General features: G+C 26.7%; 1 protein-coding gene across 1 annotated transcript; it reads left to right on the top strand.

The window, feature by feature from the left end:
• Positions 1-2,770: 2,770 nt before the first annotated feature.
• Positions 2,771-16,621, top strand: LOC100205402 (programmed cell death protein 2). Its single transcript, XM_065805978.1, has 5 exons — positions 2,771-2,856; positions 5,769-6,362; positions 14,606-14,844; positions 15,637-15,750; positions 16,211-16,621. Exons 2-5 carry the CDS (start codon positions 5,792-5,794, stop codon positions 16,379-16,381), a joined length of 1,095 nt encoding a protein of 364 aa, XP_065662050.1. The 5' UTR covers positions 2,771-2,856; positions 5,769-5,791; the 3' UTR covers positions 16,382-16,621.
• Positions 16,622-17,743: the final 1,122 nt, after the last annotated feature.

Here is a 17,743-nt window from a genome sequence, read left to right as displayed (position 1 = left end):
AATACAACTTTTTACCTCTACGGAGAGGACCCAAATTATTTGAATTAATCAAAAACAAAATTAAACGCATAAATTTCGAAAACGTTTTAGTAATCCTGGTGGGATATTTTAATATAGTTTTAAATGAAATTGATAGGCACCCACAAATTTACAGGAAAAAATGCCGTTCGACAGTGCCGACGACACTCGCCAGGGGGCCCCCTGGTGACCTTTTTTTTTTTTCTAAGAGAATTCTAGATATAGAAGACTTTTTTCAAGAATTGACAATTGTGACCCCCTTCCCCACTTCGAAACCCGTGTTGTCGGTCCTCCTCGACGGAGAAACTAAAAAAATTAATTAATAAACTCCAAGTAGAAGACTCGTGGTGTCTTTTTAATCCAAATAAACAATAATACACTTATAAAAAAATAGAATCTATTTAAGTAAAAAACGAGGCAGAATGTAGAAATAAAACACAAACCGATGGCGCACTCTGACCAATATAACGCGTGCGTTGCCTCCATTACCCTTGACAAAATGTTTCAATCTTAGTTTTGAGGAAACTGATATCTTTTTGTATTACATAACTCTAATAAACTTCGTCCTGAAACCATTAAACGCTTTTGAAGGTTTAGAAAAAGTTCGGCAGACTACATTAACTTATATATAAAAGATGACAATTGGATATTTATACTCTGTCTGAAATTTTTAACAAAAAAATACAAATTTATGTTTGTCTAGTGAACAGTAATCTTTTGTACTGTTACATATAAACACTGACATTACAAGCAAGAGAAAGTATTGAAGTCAAATATTTTGACCAAATAAAAGTGGACGGTGGCATTAAAAAAATGCAATTGATTGTGGCATTTGTTTTTATTGTAATAATTGAAAAAAAGATTAAAAAAAAAATTAAGTGGTAAAAATTTAATTTTTTTATAGAAAAAGAGTAATCAAGAAAAGAAAATAAAATTAAAAAAAAAAGAAGTCAATTGTCATACTATGTATTTTTGTTATTATTAAATGTTTTTGCATAAACTCTTGAAATATTCAACGTGAATTTGCATGTTTCTTTTTTCTACGTCTTTACCCTTGGTTTTCCATTAAGATGTGGTACAACGTTTTGCAATCGGTTAATTACTAGATAATCCCGCATTTAAAGCTAAATTGTAAATCTGAAAAGATTTCTAATTGTGTTTCTCGTCCAATAGAGTGTCCCTTTTTTATGAAGCATACTCAATACAAAGTTATATGCAATTCAAAAATTTAACAAAAGAAGTGATATTTGTTTTTCTACGGAACAGTTTTTTTGTACAGTTATATATAAGCTTTGATATTCAAGCCAGTATTGAATTTTTTATATCATTATACAAGAGGTATTCACAGAAATTCAAAAAAGCGCACTTGATTTTATTGGTTATATCATTGGTTATACCAAAAATAGCATAAAGAAACTATTAAAAAATTTGGAAGTACGGAATATATTTTATAAAAATTTTTATTTTTTTTTATTTTTCTATAGTAGATAAATTTTTTTTTTCAGGAGTATAGGAGTATTTAATGTGAAATAAATTGATAGCATAATAAACATGAAACTTATCAAAATTTGTTGCTTTAATATTATTTACCATCAGTTGCTATAAGAGGGTAAACATTTTTCACCAATTATAGAATAAAATAACCAATTTTTTTTTTACAGGTTAATATCAACAAACATGTTTTATATGTATTGACTTTTGAAATTGAAATAAACTACAACATGTAGTTTTCTTGTTTCTACCTTTTACAATTAGTTCTTCATAAAGATGCGGTAAGTTAAGAGTTATTCCTTTTAATCAATTAACTATATCAAAACACAGTTGTAGACATCAAGTTATAGACTTTTTATTATGGTTTATTATGTTACAATGTTTTGTAGTCTTTTATTACTAAAATACTTAAGGCAATCCAAGTTAGCTCTTGCTTACAATTGCTTTTAATATGAGAGTGTTGGAAATTACCTGGGTTAGCTATAACAACTTAGTTAGCAGTATTTTCAAACTTAAAATGTTTTAGTAAGGTCTATAATTTGTATATGAGAGAAATTAGTGTAAAATTTCTGAAAAGAAATTAGGGAATTTTTAAAAATATTTTTCTAGCTAAATGATAGGATAAATTGGGAACTTAATGTGAAAGAAATCATACCAAGTCCTCAATATTTTATGGATATTACTAGATAAATTACAAAATTGTTATAAAAATCTATCGTATGAAAATCACAGCATAGCCAAGTTTCACTATCTAGTTAATAGTTTGTTACAATGGTTGTCTTTTTTAAATCTTAGAGTTATAAAAACCATTAGGAAAACAAACTACTTTTAAATCTTTATTTTTGAAAAGTTATTATGAAAATCTCGGTTGTTTTGAGTTGTGAAGTTTTTCAAAAGTATAAGTACTATATTGTACAGAAGTTGATAGAAAAATCAAACTTTTTATGTTATTATTATTTGATTTTTTTATGCAATTATTCAATTTCACTTCTATTATCTAGTAAGCTTTTTGACATTTGTTTTGATTTTAATACTCGCTCAAAAGCCTCTTATTCAAAATCAGCCAATCAGATTGCGCATATATCTGCCTATTCTGTAATAGGGTTTCAAAATTTGCCTCTCGTTTTCCGTGGCGACTTCCAACTGAAGTTAGACTTTTCTTCCGTTTCTTTTAATGATGCCGCGAAACTACTAAATATTGTGAGAAACAAGATATATAAAAAAAAGCGATGGAAGGTCATAGTAAAGGCATAAGTACTTGGAATGCTCTCGATAAATATGTCAAAAATTCAACCTTGTATGATATACAAGGTTATCAATACAATTATAACTCTTGTCTTGTTTAAGGTAGCAATTTAATGCTAATGTATAGTTATTATTATTATTATTTGAAAATTACACCTATTAATTCGCCAATCATGACACTATGGCCTTGATAAGTGTACGCCTAATCTGTCCACTTATTTTTGATAAATTTTATCACACTTGATTTGAAAATTTTATTTCTTATATTGTTTCGTCAGGAATTGAATTATATAGCTTGAATCCATTACAGAAAATTGATTTCTGCCTATTTATATTGTTTTGCACTTCCATTTGAAAATTATTTGCGTTTCTGGTATTGTATAAATGTAAGTCTGTTCATTTGCATTTAAAAAGAATGAGGCACAATATTCATAATGAGGAGCCACAATTCTATTATAAATTACATTTATTTAATTCACTGGGTTAGATTTCTATGTATTCTTGATAGGTAACCCAACTTTTTAGATATTTTCTTAACAGTACATTTGATATGTTCAGTAAATTTTAAATTTTCATTAAATTGAATGCCTAAATAATTGACACATTCATAGGATCTTATTTTCCCGTTAACTATTGAATCACTTGGTGATATTCCACCTTCAAACAAATTTAATTTCGATGAGATAAACCTTCCAAATGATCCTTTAAGGCAGACATTATCAAATTAGCTAAGGATCACAAAGTCTACTTTGGTATCATAACAGTTACGTTGCCTCCAAATGCCACACATTTAATGCATAAGATGTAACTTTCTATAATCCAATGAAGCCTTGTTAGAAACACATACTAAGTAATTGGATGAAACAGAGTAAAAATCTGGATGTTTTCACACAGAATATTTTTCAACTCTATTAAAAAGTTTATCTATTAAATTAAAAGATACTGTGTAAGAACTTTGTTTTTGTATTTCACTCGTGTAAGCTATATCTAATAAACAATATCATAGTTTTAAAAAAAATTGGTCAAATGTCTGCTCCCACCCTCTAAATGGGTCTGTAAACAGGTCTATATAATAAAATGATACTGGAATTAAAAAAATTTTTGAAAAATTTTTTTTTTCAGTGGTCCTTCAAAACCCTCGAACATCAGATGGGTCTCTAATAACAAAAAAAAAAGTTCTTTAAAAGTACATCATATTGGGTCTCAAAAGAAGCAAAATTTTATAAAAATTTCAAAATTAATCATCATTTTATAAAAAAATTACTATTTTAAATTTCACTGCCTAAAAAATTACTTTTTTAACTAAAAATAAAAATATGCAATTTTACAATAGAATTTTATTAAAATCATTTTTTTTAAATTTTTTTTTTGTAAAATGATAATTATTTTTGAAGTTTTTATATAATTTCACTACTTTTGAAACTCAACATAATATACTTTTGAAGAACTTTTATTTTTTATAATATTAGGGATGTCTGTTCAAGGGTCTGTTCTTGAGGGACCCCTAAAAAATTTTTCAGCATTTTTTTACGATATAGAACACATTTAGGGGGTGAGAGCAGACATTAAAAAAAAATTGTATGCACATAAATATATATATATATATCTATATATATATATATATATATATATATATATATATATGTGTATGTATATATATATATATATATATATATATATATATATATATATAAGTTTAATTTTGCTGTGAGCATATATTCAGCAAGAGTGCTCGATGAATGATATCAGAGCTATATAATTGATTTTTTGACGAGACTAAAAAAATAATAAATAAATAATAAAAAACAATCTATATAAATAATAATAAATATAAATAATGATATAAAATAATAAATAAATTATAAAAAACAATGTATTTTTTACCTGATGATTGCTAAACGCATGAAACTTTTAGTAGTGAAAATCATGTAGTTATTTTTTTAATCTCGTCAAAAAATCAATTATATATATATATATATATATATATACATATATATATATATATATATATATATATATATATATATATATATATATATATATATATATATATAAAATAGTGCTTCAAGCGCATTGTGATGTATAACTTTTCTATAATTTTTAATCATTTACCTCTTACTTTTGGAAGTGAAATAATTTTCTAAATTGACTTCTAAAGGCATGCTTTTCTCTTGCCCTTAATGCCTTGTGATCCAATTGTATCTCTAAGATAACAAAACTTACCAACACGCTCTATGATTTCACTTTTATTTCAATCTCTTTATTGACATTTTCTTTGTATTTACCAAAAATACAGTTTCCACAATTAAAACCAACAATATAAGGAATCCATGTGTGTCACTACATATCCATTGTATCATGGAGCTTTTTCATTAGCTAATTTAAAGTATTCTTTTCTAGTTCATGTTTATCCTAATTATCTTTACCTCCATCACATCTTGCCATCACTAAACTCTAAATACTCAATATAAAACACTTAAGTCTTTAGAGAATTTCGCCAAGGCAACATTTCAAAAGCAAAGCACTAAACACTGAATCTGAAACTGAATAAATACAAACCATTGCTTCATAACTATTACTTTTTTCTATCATGTTGTTCATACCTAAGGTCACAATTTTCTAATATCCTTTTTGTGCTCTTATACTAAAAATATGCGCTTTTATTTTTCAGAAAAAGAAGAAAAGATGAAGCTTGCGTGTTGGTAATGTAAGAAAAGATTGCTGCTTCCACCCAAACTCTTAGTCAATGTAGCAACACCTTCTCCCTGCAGCAGGCTATAAGATAGTTGATGTATGTACTGATGCCCTCACAGCTACCTCTTTTAGTATCACATCATCAGTGTGCGTCTAATGTTGTATCTATATATATATATATACATATATACATACATATATATATATATATATATATATATATATATATATATATATATATATATATATATATATATATATATATATATATTGTCTATATTAAATTATAACTAATATATAGTATTCATTATGATTTACAGAATTAACTTATTTAACTTTATCAATGTGCGAAGTGGAAATGGAATCTGGTGTTGATTTAGGTTTTGCTGAAAAATTTGAAGATGAAAATTATGGTTTAAATAAAAATCCTTATATAAGTAAACTTGGTGGAAAGCCATTCTGGGTTTCTAGAAGTAAAGTTCCTAGTGTGTCTACCTTGAAATGTGGTAACTGCTTTAACCAAATGACTTTTTTATGTCAACTTTATGTTCCTAGTGACAGTGAAATAGGTAGTAATTTATCAAAAAGTGAACTTTTTATAAATAAAATGTTTTATCTGTTTTGCTGTAATAAAGGAAGTTGTTATTCTGGTCAGTTGTGTGTAAAGGCATTAAGATTAGTATGCAAAAGCAATGGCTCTGACGAAAATTTCCAACCTGTGTATTTACATGACACAGAAGATATTAAAAGTTTGTGCAATCTTTGTGGTTGTTATGGTGATAAGAAATGTTCAAAATGTAGCCAGGTTTTTTACTGTTGTAAAGAACATCAATTAATTGATTGGAAATTTTCACATAAAAAAAAGTGTTCTCAAGAAGGCTATAACAAGCAGCCTGAGTTAAAAGACAAATCAGGTAAATATGTATTTTTACTTCTAAACATTTTCCTAAGTTATCTAAAAGAAGTAAGTGTGTGTGTGTGTGTGTGTGTGTGTGTGTGTGTGTGTGTGTGTGTGTGTGTGTGTGTGTGTGTGTGTGTGTATAAACACACACACACTTACTGCTTTTAGATAACTTAGGAATATATATATATATATATATATATATATATATATATATATATATATATATATATATATATATATATATATATATATATATATATATAGTCAAAAGTAATTAAAAGTGACGTATGTGTTGGCATAAGAATCACTTTTTTCCTTCCGAGCTTCCCAAACGCAACCAACAGTATATAGTTCTACTGTTGGTTGCGTTTGGGAAGCTCGGAAGGAAAAAAGTGATTCTTACGCCAACACATACGTCACTTTTAATTACTTTTGACTATATATATATATATATATATATATATATATATATATATATATATATATATATATATATATATATATATATATATATATATATATATATATATATAATAGTAAAAAACACTTATCTAACTTTTATCTTCTACTTTATGTTTCACCATTGCTGGATCATCAGGAAGAGTTACTAAATCTCAGAAAAAATTGAATTTTTTTTGATGATCCAGCAATGATCTTCCTGATGATCCAGCAATGGTGAAACTTAAAGTAGAAGATAAAAGTTAGATAAGTGTTTTTTACTAATTTATTATTGCTCTGTTCTTTAAGAACATTGAGCACTCTACTTGTAAAATACACTAACATAATTTACATATATATATATATATATATATATATATATATATATATATATATATATATATATATATATATATATATATATATATATATACATATATATATATATATATATTTATATATATGTATATATATATATATATATATATATACATATATATATATATATATATATATATATATATATATATATATATATATATATATATATATATATATATTTATTTAAATAAAAGAGATAGGAGTGTTTTACAGCCGATAACCAGTTTGCATTGTTACTACCAGTAGAGAAATGATGTGAAATTTTCTAAAAAAAATTAATGATTTAAAAACCCTTGGCACAGTCTCATTATGATGAGATACTAAAGATTTTTCAAAAATTAACTAATATTCAATTGTTAATATTCATAGCATTGCTTTACTTAACACGAATAAAGTACAAACACTAAATTATTTTGTTTAAAATGCAAGTGCTTTAACAATATTGTTTCAATGCTCTTAACATTGAAATGTAAGCAACACATTTTTTTTTAAACTTTGATATAAGATCAAATGAAACTTATTTTATTGGTTATTGTTGTAGATGCCTTTTAGACTGCAGATCTGCTAATTGATGTTTTGCCAACTGTGTTGAACACCTTTTTTTTTTTTTAAACATCTTCGCTTCCAACAAGGCTGCAAGCAACCACTAATTAAAGTTGGAAGTTACTGGAAGAGAAAAGATGAAGATTGTAGAGCAAGATAACGATTGACGGATGACTTAAAGGATTGTAAATTATATGAATCAGGAAAGCAAGATGAAGGAAGCAAATTCCAAAGAGCTGATTTTCGAGGAAAAAAACTAGACAAATAAGCATTTTTGGAGCACTTAGGAACAGTCACAGTAAAAGAATGAGACTTTATTGAATAACGAGGAACACGAGAATATATTTTAGTAGAAATATTTTAGCACCAGAGACGCTAGCTCTTTAGAGCAGTGCTCATTATAGTATTTGTAGAAAAGAGAAAGAGAAGCTTTGGCAATCTTTGCTGTTGACTATATCGGCAATCCTTATTTATCAGCTATTTTAATTAATATCTTGCCAGTAATCCTTGCATATTTCAGTGGATGTGGTTACTTATCTGTAATATCTTCCTAGAATGCTTCATCTAAAAGTTTTGCAAAAGTCATTATTGGGTTATTTATTAAATTCCCTTACAAATTTTTTCTTGGCTTTGAATTATTGGAAGGGCGATTATATGCTCTAATTAAATTCTTCTTTGATATTTTATACATCTAAAATATAGTTTAACATAATTTAGATAAAGCATAGTTTAAATTTTAAAACATAAAATAGATAAAAGTTAAACATGAATTATTTGAATAAGTATATAAATATGAATAAATTAAATACAGACATTAGAATTTTTAACAAAGTTATAAAACGCCTGGAAATATTTCACCCAGAGCTCAGCTTCTTGTAAATAATATAGTTCTGCTTCTAACTCTGGATCAGCTCCAAAGCACTGCTTCTAGGGGTTAGGGTTAGGGTTAGGGTTAATTTAATAATTAGTTAATTTTCAGTCACATAGTTTTTATTTTCTTTTTCTGAAAAATGGGCATAAAGTCTCTGAAACAAATATTTTAAAATTTAAATTTGTTATTTCTAGTAAAAGCTATGAGTTAAAAAGGAAGACAATGAACCACGAAGTTAAATAAAATATATTAATTGTTAGGGTTGTAAGATGTCCAACTTTTACGTTGGAGAATACAGTGCCAAACCTATAAAAGTAAAGTTTTTACTGTGTTCTCCTTTGTAAAAGCTGGACATCTGACAACTTTACTAATTGTTACCTTGGTATATGGCTGTTTTTGTTAATTATTTATGTCTTACTGACCAATGAATCTAATTATAGTTGTCCAATTATAAGTATTTATATTTTAGTCAATGATGGACACATGATATGTTGCCTATCGAGATGTACTTATTTGCATCAAAAAAAATATCTTTGTAATTTGCTTCAACTCATTTGTCTGTTGGGATTAGTTGTTGGTGTTTATTGCCAAAAGAGTTTGTTACAAATTACTTTAATAGTTATTACGCAAAGATAAAGTTTAATTTATCAAAAGAATGTTTTAGCAAAATTATGGTGAAGGTTTCATACATCCAAATAGCCACTGAGTTTTAAAATACCAGTTTGTTTCCGCTCGACATCAATAAAGTTAATCATTCAAAATTGCAAATTGCTAATACATTTGAAATACCATCTTATTAGCGCGAGCGCATCATTATTAGATTGAAATACCATCATATTAGTGCATCATATTAGCATCATTAACCAGTAACTGCACCATCTCACCCACTTTCTAAATCTACACCAACATCATGTAGCATCAGCAGTTGTTTTGTATCTTCAGCTCCAAAGCCAACTTTCAATATTAAAGTAACTCTATCTGTTCAAAAGAAAGTTAAAAATTTGCTATCCCCTTAATTGCTTGCATAAGCTTTTCAACAAATATTTTGTATATAATACGCTGACACAAAATTGAAAGAAAAGATGTTTCAAGATTTAAGGGGGAGTGTCTTAATGGGTAAAAGATTACTACATCTGTCCAACAACAACTCTAGAGTAGTCCAAGATCATCTGTACACATCTGTCCATCTATATTTTTTACTTCTTTTTTTAATATGTGGTGATTTTACCTCAAACATCAAACATCAAGTGGAACGACAAAAGCTTTAGTGAAATTATGAATGAGAGTGACGCAACAGCAAGTATGTTTATTGAGTTGTATCATAACTGTTACCTTCACCAAAATAATATCAGGCCAAGTTTTCAAGAAAAGTTTGGTATAGATACTAACATTTTAGACCTCATTTTAACTGATAACAGCAACAGAGTTTATATTCTGGAGCATTTTCCATCATTAGGTGGCATCGACCATGGTTATCATATTTTGAAATTTAGATTTAGACATGAAAATAGGTCTAATATTTAATATCACAACAAACAATAAGGAAGAAAAATTTTCTATGCAAAAAAGGAAACGATAAAGCATTAGATTTCTTATTTAATATCATAAACTGGGTACAAGAGTTTGAAGGACTTGGTGTTAATGAATGTTATGAAAAAGTGCTTAGAAAATATGAAATAGGGTGTGAAAAATCTATTCCAAAACTAAATTTAGATAAAAATTCTTTTCAACACAAAAACTACTCACTGCGGATGACAAGTGAACTTAAAAGTATGTGTGAAAAAAAAAAAAAAAAAAAGTTGGTTTAGAAACAGAAATGCAGGTTTTAAAAGTCTTTTAGAAGTCGATAAGTATACAAAATTAAATAAAGATATAAAAAAGCTTGTCAAAAAAAGTATTCAAATTTTTGAAAGAAACTTGGCACTTAATTTAAAAAACAATCCTAAAAGTGTCAAATATAAATAACAAAACAAGATTTAAAGACACTATCAAAGCATTAAAGCTACATAATGGTATTATAACTACTGATAATCAAGAGATAGTAAACACTCTTAAATAATTTTTTGCATCTGTTTTTATACAAGATGGTTCAGTTTTAGGCAACAATCTTTTAAAAAAATGTCCTGATCCATATTTTAGTATTTTTATTATTCAGAAACATTTGAGTAATTTAAACATATAAAAATCAGTAGGTCCAGATAATGTTTACCCAAAAGTTTTATGGGAATGTTCAGAATCTTAGTCGAGTTGTTTAGCACGAATATTTCATAAATCTTTTAGTACAGAAACTATTCCAAAGTTATGGTCATGTGCAAACGTTCTGTTATTTAAAAAGGACAATAAACTAGATCCAACAAATTATAGACCGGTTTCATTAACATTAATCATTGGTAAAATTATGGAGCGAATTATTAGAGATCGTCTGATGGTGTTTCTCATTGAAAAAATTAAATTTCTAAAGAGCAACATGGTTCTGTTAATTACAAAAGTTGTATAACAAACTTGTTGGAAACATAAGATTTAATCACGGAAGCCTATGAAGAGGACATTTTAGTTGATGTTTTGTTTTTGGATTTCAAAAAAGCATTTGATTCAGTCTCTCACAGGAAATTACTGGAAAAATTATTTAGACTGGGATTTGGGTCATCTTTGTTATTTGGTGTAAATCATTTTTATCAGATCGAACTTAGTGGTTGGTGATATGAGAATATATTTTAAGTTTGAAGATGTTTTTTAGTCGAGTACTGCAAGGTTCAGTACTCTGACCTCTTTTATTTGTAATCTTCATTAATGACTTATGGAGAGGGATTATTAAAGTCACTAAATTATATGCAGGTGATACCAAAGTTATTTTAATCAATCATTATTATGAAGATAATAAATTATTACAAAAGGACATTAACATGTTTCTAAAATGGTCTGAAGATTGGTTAATTAAATTTAATGAATCAAAATGTAAAGTCATGTATATTGGTAAAAATTCTAGATATGAATATAAATTGAACAGCTTTGTTTTAACAGAAACAACAATAGAAAAAGATCTTGAGATTTTTGTTTCAAATAATCTAGAGTGGAGAAATATCATATTAATTCAGCTATAGGCAAAGCAAACAGAAACTTAGGCATGATCAAAAACTCTTTTAATTATTTAGATGAATTTTCATTAAAGTTACTATACAAGTTGTTAGTACATCTTCACTTGGAAGATGAAGCAACAGTTTGGGGTCCATTTTGGAAGAAGGACATTGGCAATCTTGAATTCGTGCAACACAGGGCTACTAGAATTAAATATTTAAGGGGGAAGTCATTTGAAAAAAGATTAAAGATACTTGAATTGCCAACTTTGCATAATAGAAGAGGAGGTGATCTGATTCAATTGTATAAGATCTCAAAAGAGAAAGATATTGTTTTTAATTTTCACCACCCTCCATTAAATTTTGAGCTGGAACGATCAAGTAGAAGTAACAATTGTAGAATACGCAGACAATTTACCAATTCGTGAATTTGTCACCATTTCTTTACAGAGTTACAAACGATTGGAATTCTCTTCCTCAATGGATAATAGATAAAGATAACTTGAACCTTTTTGAAAACATAAAAAAATATTTAGGTTTCTGAACACTATTTTTTGTAATCGGCTGTCATAGTCTTAATTCTACATAATTAAGAATCAACACATCTCAAGTGTGTACAGCATCTTTTCTATTCTTTTCTATTCTACTCCAACAACATCTGTCCAATATCATCTAGAAATTCGATGACCCCGAAAAACATCTTTAGGAACATGTAACTACATCTGGGAATTTTCTCCAAGTCCAGTGACATCTGGAAGTGTTTCCTCCAGATGTAATTATATCTTTAATTGAAATAATGCATTATTATTTAACTATACCTTCCAGATGTAACTACCTATGAAAAAAATCATATATATAACTACATATGGTTAAAATAATGCATTATAATTTAATAATTTCATAAAATCCTGTAGTTATATTTAGTATAATTGAAAAGATGTAACTACATCTGTAGAATTCGCAGATGTAGTTGTACAGATGTAATTATTCTTAACATAGTTAAAAAGATGTAATTACATCTGTAAAATTTTCAGATGTAGTTGCACAGATGTTGTTATACTTAGATATTTAAAAAGATGTAACTACATCTGTTGTAATCATATACTTTTTACACAGATGTTATTAGACATCAATGAAATTTCAGATGTTGTTGGACAGATGTTATTATACCTCTGTGTATTTACAGATGTTGTTGGACTGATGTTGTTACCCCGACCCTCTTATTGAACATGAAACACTAAAAGACAAAAGCAGAAATAGCAACTGCTGCAACAGCAATAGCAGTAAACCAAGTCAAGTTTAAATTTTGTGATAAGCTTCAACAATTCAAAGTTGTAAATGCAAAAAAAGTCAAAATACAAGGTTTGGCTTCACATCACACTTTTTTTTTTAAGTTGTTATTATTGGGTTGTTGTTTTTTTGATTATTATTTTTATTACTGGTTGTTTTTTAATTTTATTTTATCATGTGTTCTTTTGATTATCCATCAGTTTGCATATTTCACTCTCCCCCAAATATGAGTAAAATTAAGTTTTTTTCAATTTAATAAAGTTTTTTTTAAACTATATTTTTGATTTTTTTATATTTAAATACAGCTCAAAATTTTTTACAACTTAAAAAAGAAAATTAAAACTCTTTTTCCTGGTTTTTTAATTCTTAGTTGTGTAGTAAACCTTAGACTTACTATTGTTTTATTTTATATAAAATCTTTAAAGTACTAACCTATATATGCTCAGTGTAGTTAAAGCGGTTCAAATTATTCAAATTCTTTTGTTTAGAATTAGCATGATTTTGTCAGCATACTATGTTCAAACAAGAACTTTAGATGTTATAATTTTTTTTGCTTTAGGTTATTATTATGCTAAAAGTATCTTTATGTTAAGGTATCTTTTCTCTTTTTTATATAATTTATAAAACCTAATAGTGAACCTAAAGTACACCATTTTAGAGTCTTCCGATCAATTTTGCTCAAGACCATTAACTTGATTTTAGTTAAAATCTTTTGATAAAGTGCATTAACTCACTAAAGATCTTAGTTCTAATCTGTTCTGGTACATATTAATTAAAATAGTTGTCAAAATATAACGTTTTTTATTAGTTTTCTTAAAAAATTGAAGAATTCCAACCAAGAAAGAGCTTGTAATTAAGAAAACTGCCAATTAGCAATCATAACAGACCAAATGATTAAACAATGTTTAATTCACCTAAACAACTTGAATATTTAAAGTCTTATTCAAATCTGGACAAGCAATCATGATTTTTAGGAGGAAAAAAAACAATAGAATCTTTGGTTTTTTGTCACAAGCATTTTTATTCACGTTACGACAAAATTTAAAAATTTCTATCATTTTAACTTTTTTTTGTCTTCTTATAATTCAGAAACCTGATCATTTATTAAAAATATCTTGTGATCAGTGAAATATCATACAGGCTCTGAAATATTTTAAAATTGCCTTATTATATCAGTGATGTGGAGTCCCAAAAAGGACACCAACTTTGAAAGTCTCAAAAAGTTTCTTTCTTTCTGGTTTTTGGTATCCAGGAGCATAAATAATGTAATAAAGCTAATTGACTATTTTTGGGAAAAAAATTAAGACCTTTTGCTTAGCGGAACAATCAATTTTTGAACCTGGGGCCGTTATGTATAATAGCAACAGCCTTAAAACCAATAAATTCCATAAAAAAATTTTTCTTATTGCAAATCATAAGTCACCTAACGTTTTTAGAACTCCACCAGAGACAAGGTAAAAAACAGAGATTTAAAGCAGGAGTTTTGATATGTATATATATATATATATATATATATATATATATATATATATATATATATATATATATATATATATATATATATATATATATATATATATATATATATATATATAAAATATATTTTATATATATATTATATGTATAAGTATATATATAATAGGACTTTTATTTTAGATAACAAAAAGAATCCGTTTTTATTTGACGAGTATGAAATTGTTATTGAGAACGAACCATCAAAGCATGAAAGGTTAGAAAAGTTAAAAGAAAAGTATAAAAAATATGAAAACTATATGACTGATCAAAATACACTATTAGACAAGCAATTAGAAAATGATTTAAAAAAGATAGATGAGACAAATGGAGATAAAATGTTTTTAAACTTCAAGGAAAGAATTGAGTGTGAACCAGAACAAGTAAGTGTGATAAATGGTGAACAAGTAGGTTTAACAAGGTATTACCCCTGAACAACTAACAGGGGTATAATGTTTTCATGGTTTTTAAAATAGTTTTGATACTTTAATTTTTTTTTTTCTTTTTTACAACATTTTATGTTTTAGTTTCAGCTTTAATATTAAGAAGACCATTTTTTACATTCAAATTTTTTACATTCAATTTTTTTACATTCAAATTTTTTACATTCAAATTTTTTACGTTCAAATGTAACAATTTTGTAAACTTTTTTTCTCAAGGGTTTGACTTGTTTGTTGGGTATTTAAATGTTTGAAACATCCAACAAACGATTTTTGGGTTTCTATATATAAATTCTATAAATAAATCCAAAATCATCGAATTGAATAAACTTGTTTTTTTTTTATTGTTTTTTTATTTTTTTATTTTAAGCATCCAATTTTTGGTTTGTTTAAAATTTCAGATTTTTAAATCCAGATTTTTTTTTTTTTTTGCTTCGTTTTTTTTGGTGATGGTGTTGGGGGTTGTTGTTTAGCGTTTAACTTCTTGATGTAAAGTGAAGATTAGATATGCAGACTAGAAATATATGGAAACATTGAATATAAAAAAAGATGTATACAGCCTAAGTGTCTGCTTTCATTGTTTATCACAATATATGAGGCATCTGTTGGCTGCATCACTAATCACTTAGTCTTAATAAATATTCTTTTCAACATAACATAAAAATAAATAAAACTTCTTCATGTATCTGATATGTATTTATGTATGTATGTATGTATGTATTTTTGTGTGTTTAGATTGTGAGATATGAGTTAAATGGCGAACCATTATGGGTTTCTAGTGAAAATATACCAAAAGAGCAAGATATTCCTTTATGTAAATGTGGTAGCAAAAGACATTTTGAATTTCAAGTTTGTATTTTATTTTTAATATCATTTTATTTTGTTTGTTGTATTTATTTGATTGTATTTTGTTGGTTGTATTTTATTTTTAACATGATTTTATTTTTAACATGATTTTATTTTTAACATGATTTTATTTTTAACATGATTTTATTTTTAACATGATTTTATTTTTAACATGGTAGCACTGGTATATTAAGATAAGTTTGTTATTTATAATCATTTCCATGCCAACGATAACTGTTTTTCAATTTTAATGACAAGTACTTTTGGATTTTGCCTCCAACTTAAAATTTAGAAAAGTGTGATCATGTAATACCACATTTTTTTCGATATTATCTTCTTCATCTATTATTTTAACAAATTGTATTGTTTATACCTTCTTCATCTATTGTTTATTAAATACGCTTAAATTGATTTTATAGTTGTATTTTACACTATGAAGAAATTTTATTTGTTTATATCATAGATTCTTCCGCAAATGCTGAACTATTTAGGCGTTGAAACAACCAAAGAAAGTATTGATTGGGGAACTCTAGTAGTTTATACGTGCCAAATGAACTGTGTTAATATAGACCACCTTTATGTTGAAGAATTTGTTTGGAAACAAGATTTTTCAAACGAAAATCTATTAACATGAAAAATGTGTAATTTTATTGATATGGTAATGATAGTTATAGAAAGCGCCACTAAACACCTTTCGTTAATAACAAAAAACGCGTTACTAAGAAATACGACGGTTAATTAATCTGCAGAGTTTTTACTAATAACGATGTTTATTAAAATTATATTCTGGAGAGGCAAAATGAAACTATTTTAAGTGAATATTTTTTAAATTTTCGGTACTTTTTGTATAATAAATAATCTTAATTTCAAGAAATTTTCTTAAATTTATTATTTTCCCTCGGATGATTGAAAATCTTTATACAATTATTTAATAAAAATGATTAAAAATCGTATACATATTTTTCTAATAAAATTAATCTACGTATAAAAAACATAAAGATTTTTATTTAATTCTAAATATTGTCAATACTGAATTAATGTTATATAGGTCGTTTATTTTCAATGTGAAATTCATTGTCAATACTGAATTAATGTTATATAGGTCGTTTGTTTTCAATGTGAGATTCATCGTCAATACTGAATTAATGTTATATAGGTCGTTTGTTTTCAATGTGAAATTCATTAGGTGCTTATTGAATAAAATAATTGCTAAGAGATATTTGTTGCTGATATCATTTTTACTGTTCTGTACGAATTATTTTAAAAACACCGATTAAAAGTACTGAAATGCTTTCTTAACGTGCCCGTGTAAATAACGTATAAATACCCTATTGTGCGTCGAGGTGTTAGCAAAAAAAATGTCGCGAATTACATGTAACTTTTTATACATCGTAATGTTGTTACAAATTATTAAGGCTTGTTATGAGGTTCTTAAGGGTTGATCTATAAATATTGAGCAAGGGTTTAAAATATATTGGCATGTTTTTTAATTGTATTACTAAATGTTTTTATTGTAAAAAAATGAATAAATTATTAGGTTTTAGTTTGTTTAGAGAGGCATTATATCAACTTGTCTACAAGTACCTACCATTCCTTTATTTTATAATGGTTTTCAGAAGCAATTTAATTATAAATAAAATTAAATAACTAAATAAAATCAGGTGTTCGAAATTGCCCCGTTGACCTTAATGTCCGCCAATGTTTAGCTATCGTGTTGCTTATTTTCGCTACATGTTTAATTTAAATAACATGAGGGGTCATCCGTAAAGTATACATTTTGCCATACGCTTTTTTGAGTACTCTCCACCTCCCTAAAAGTACCTACGCTTTTAGCCTCCACCTCCCTAAAAGTACCTACGCTTTTAGCCTACCTACCCCAAATTTTATAATATTTTTTTAAATTTAGTGTCTCCTTACTTTTATAATTGATCCACTGCCCCCACCTCATATGATCCATTTGCATACCCCTCTTCCCCTCCGAGCGACATTATGGACA

The sequence above is a fragment of the Hydra vulgaris genome, chromosome 09, assembly GCF_038396675.1.
Source record: "Hydra vulgaris chromosome 09, alternate assembly HydraT2T_AEP".
Lineage (NCBI taxonomy): Eukaryota > Metazoa > Cnidaria > Hydrozoa > Anthoathecata > Hydridae > Hydra > Hydra vulgaris.
This window is presented reverse-complemented; position numbering and strand designations above follow the sequence as displayed.

Bases quoted from the DNA above. Each gene is read 5' to 3' on its own strand.
- LOC100205402 (XM_065805978.1), top strand. From the start codon at position 5,792: ATGTGCGAAGTGGAAATGGAATCTGGTGTTGATTTAGGTTTTGCTGAA. The intron at 6,363-14,605 runs GTAAATATGTAT...CTTTTATTTTAG, and splicing joins TGAGTTAAAAGACAAATCAG to ATAACAAAAAGAATCCGTTT. The intron at 15,751-16,210 runs GTTTGTATTTTA...TTTATATCATAG, and splicing joins AAAGACATTTTGAATTTCAA to ATTCTTCCGCAAATGCTGAA.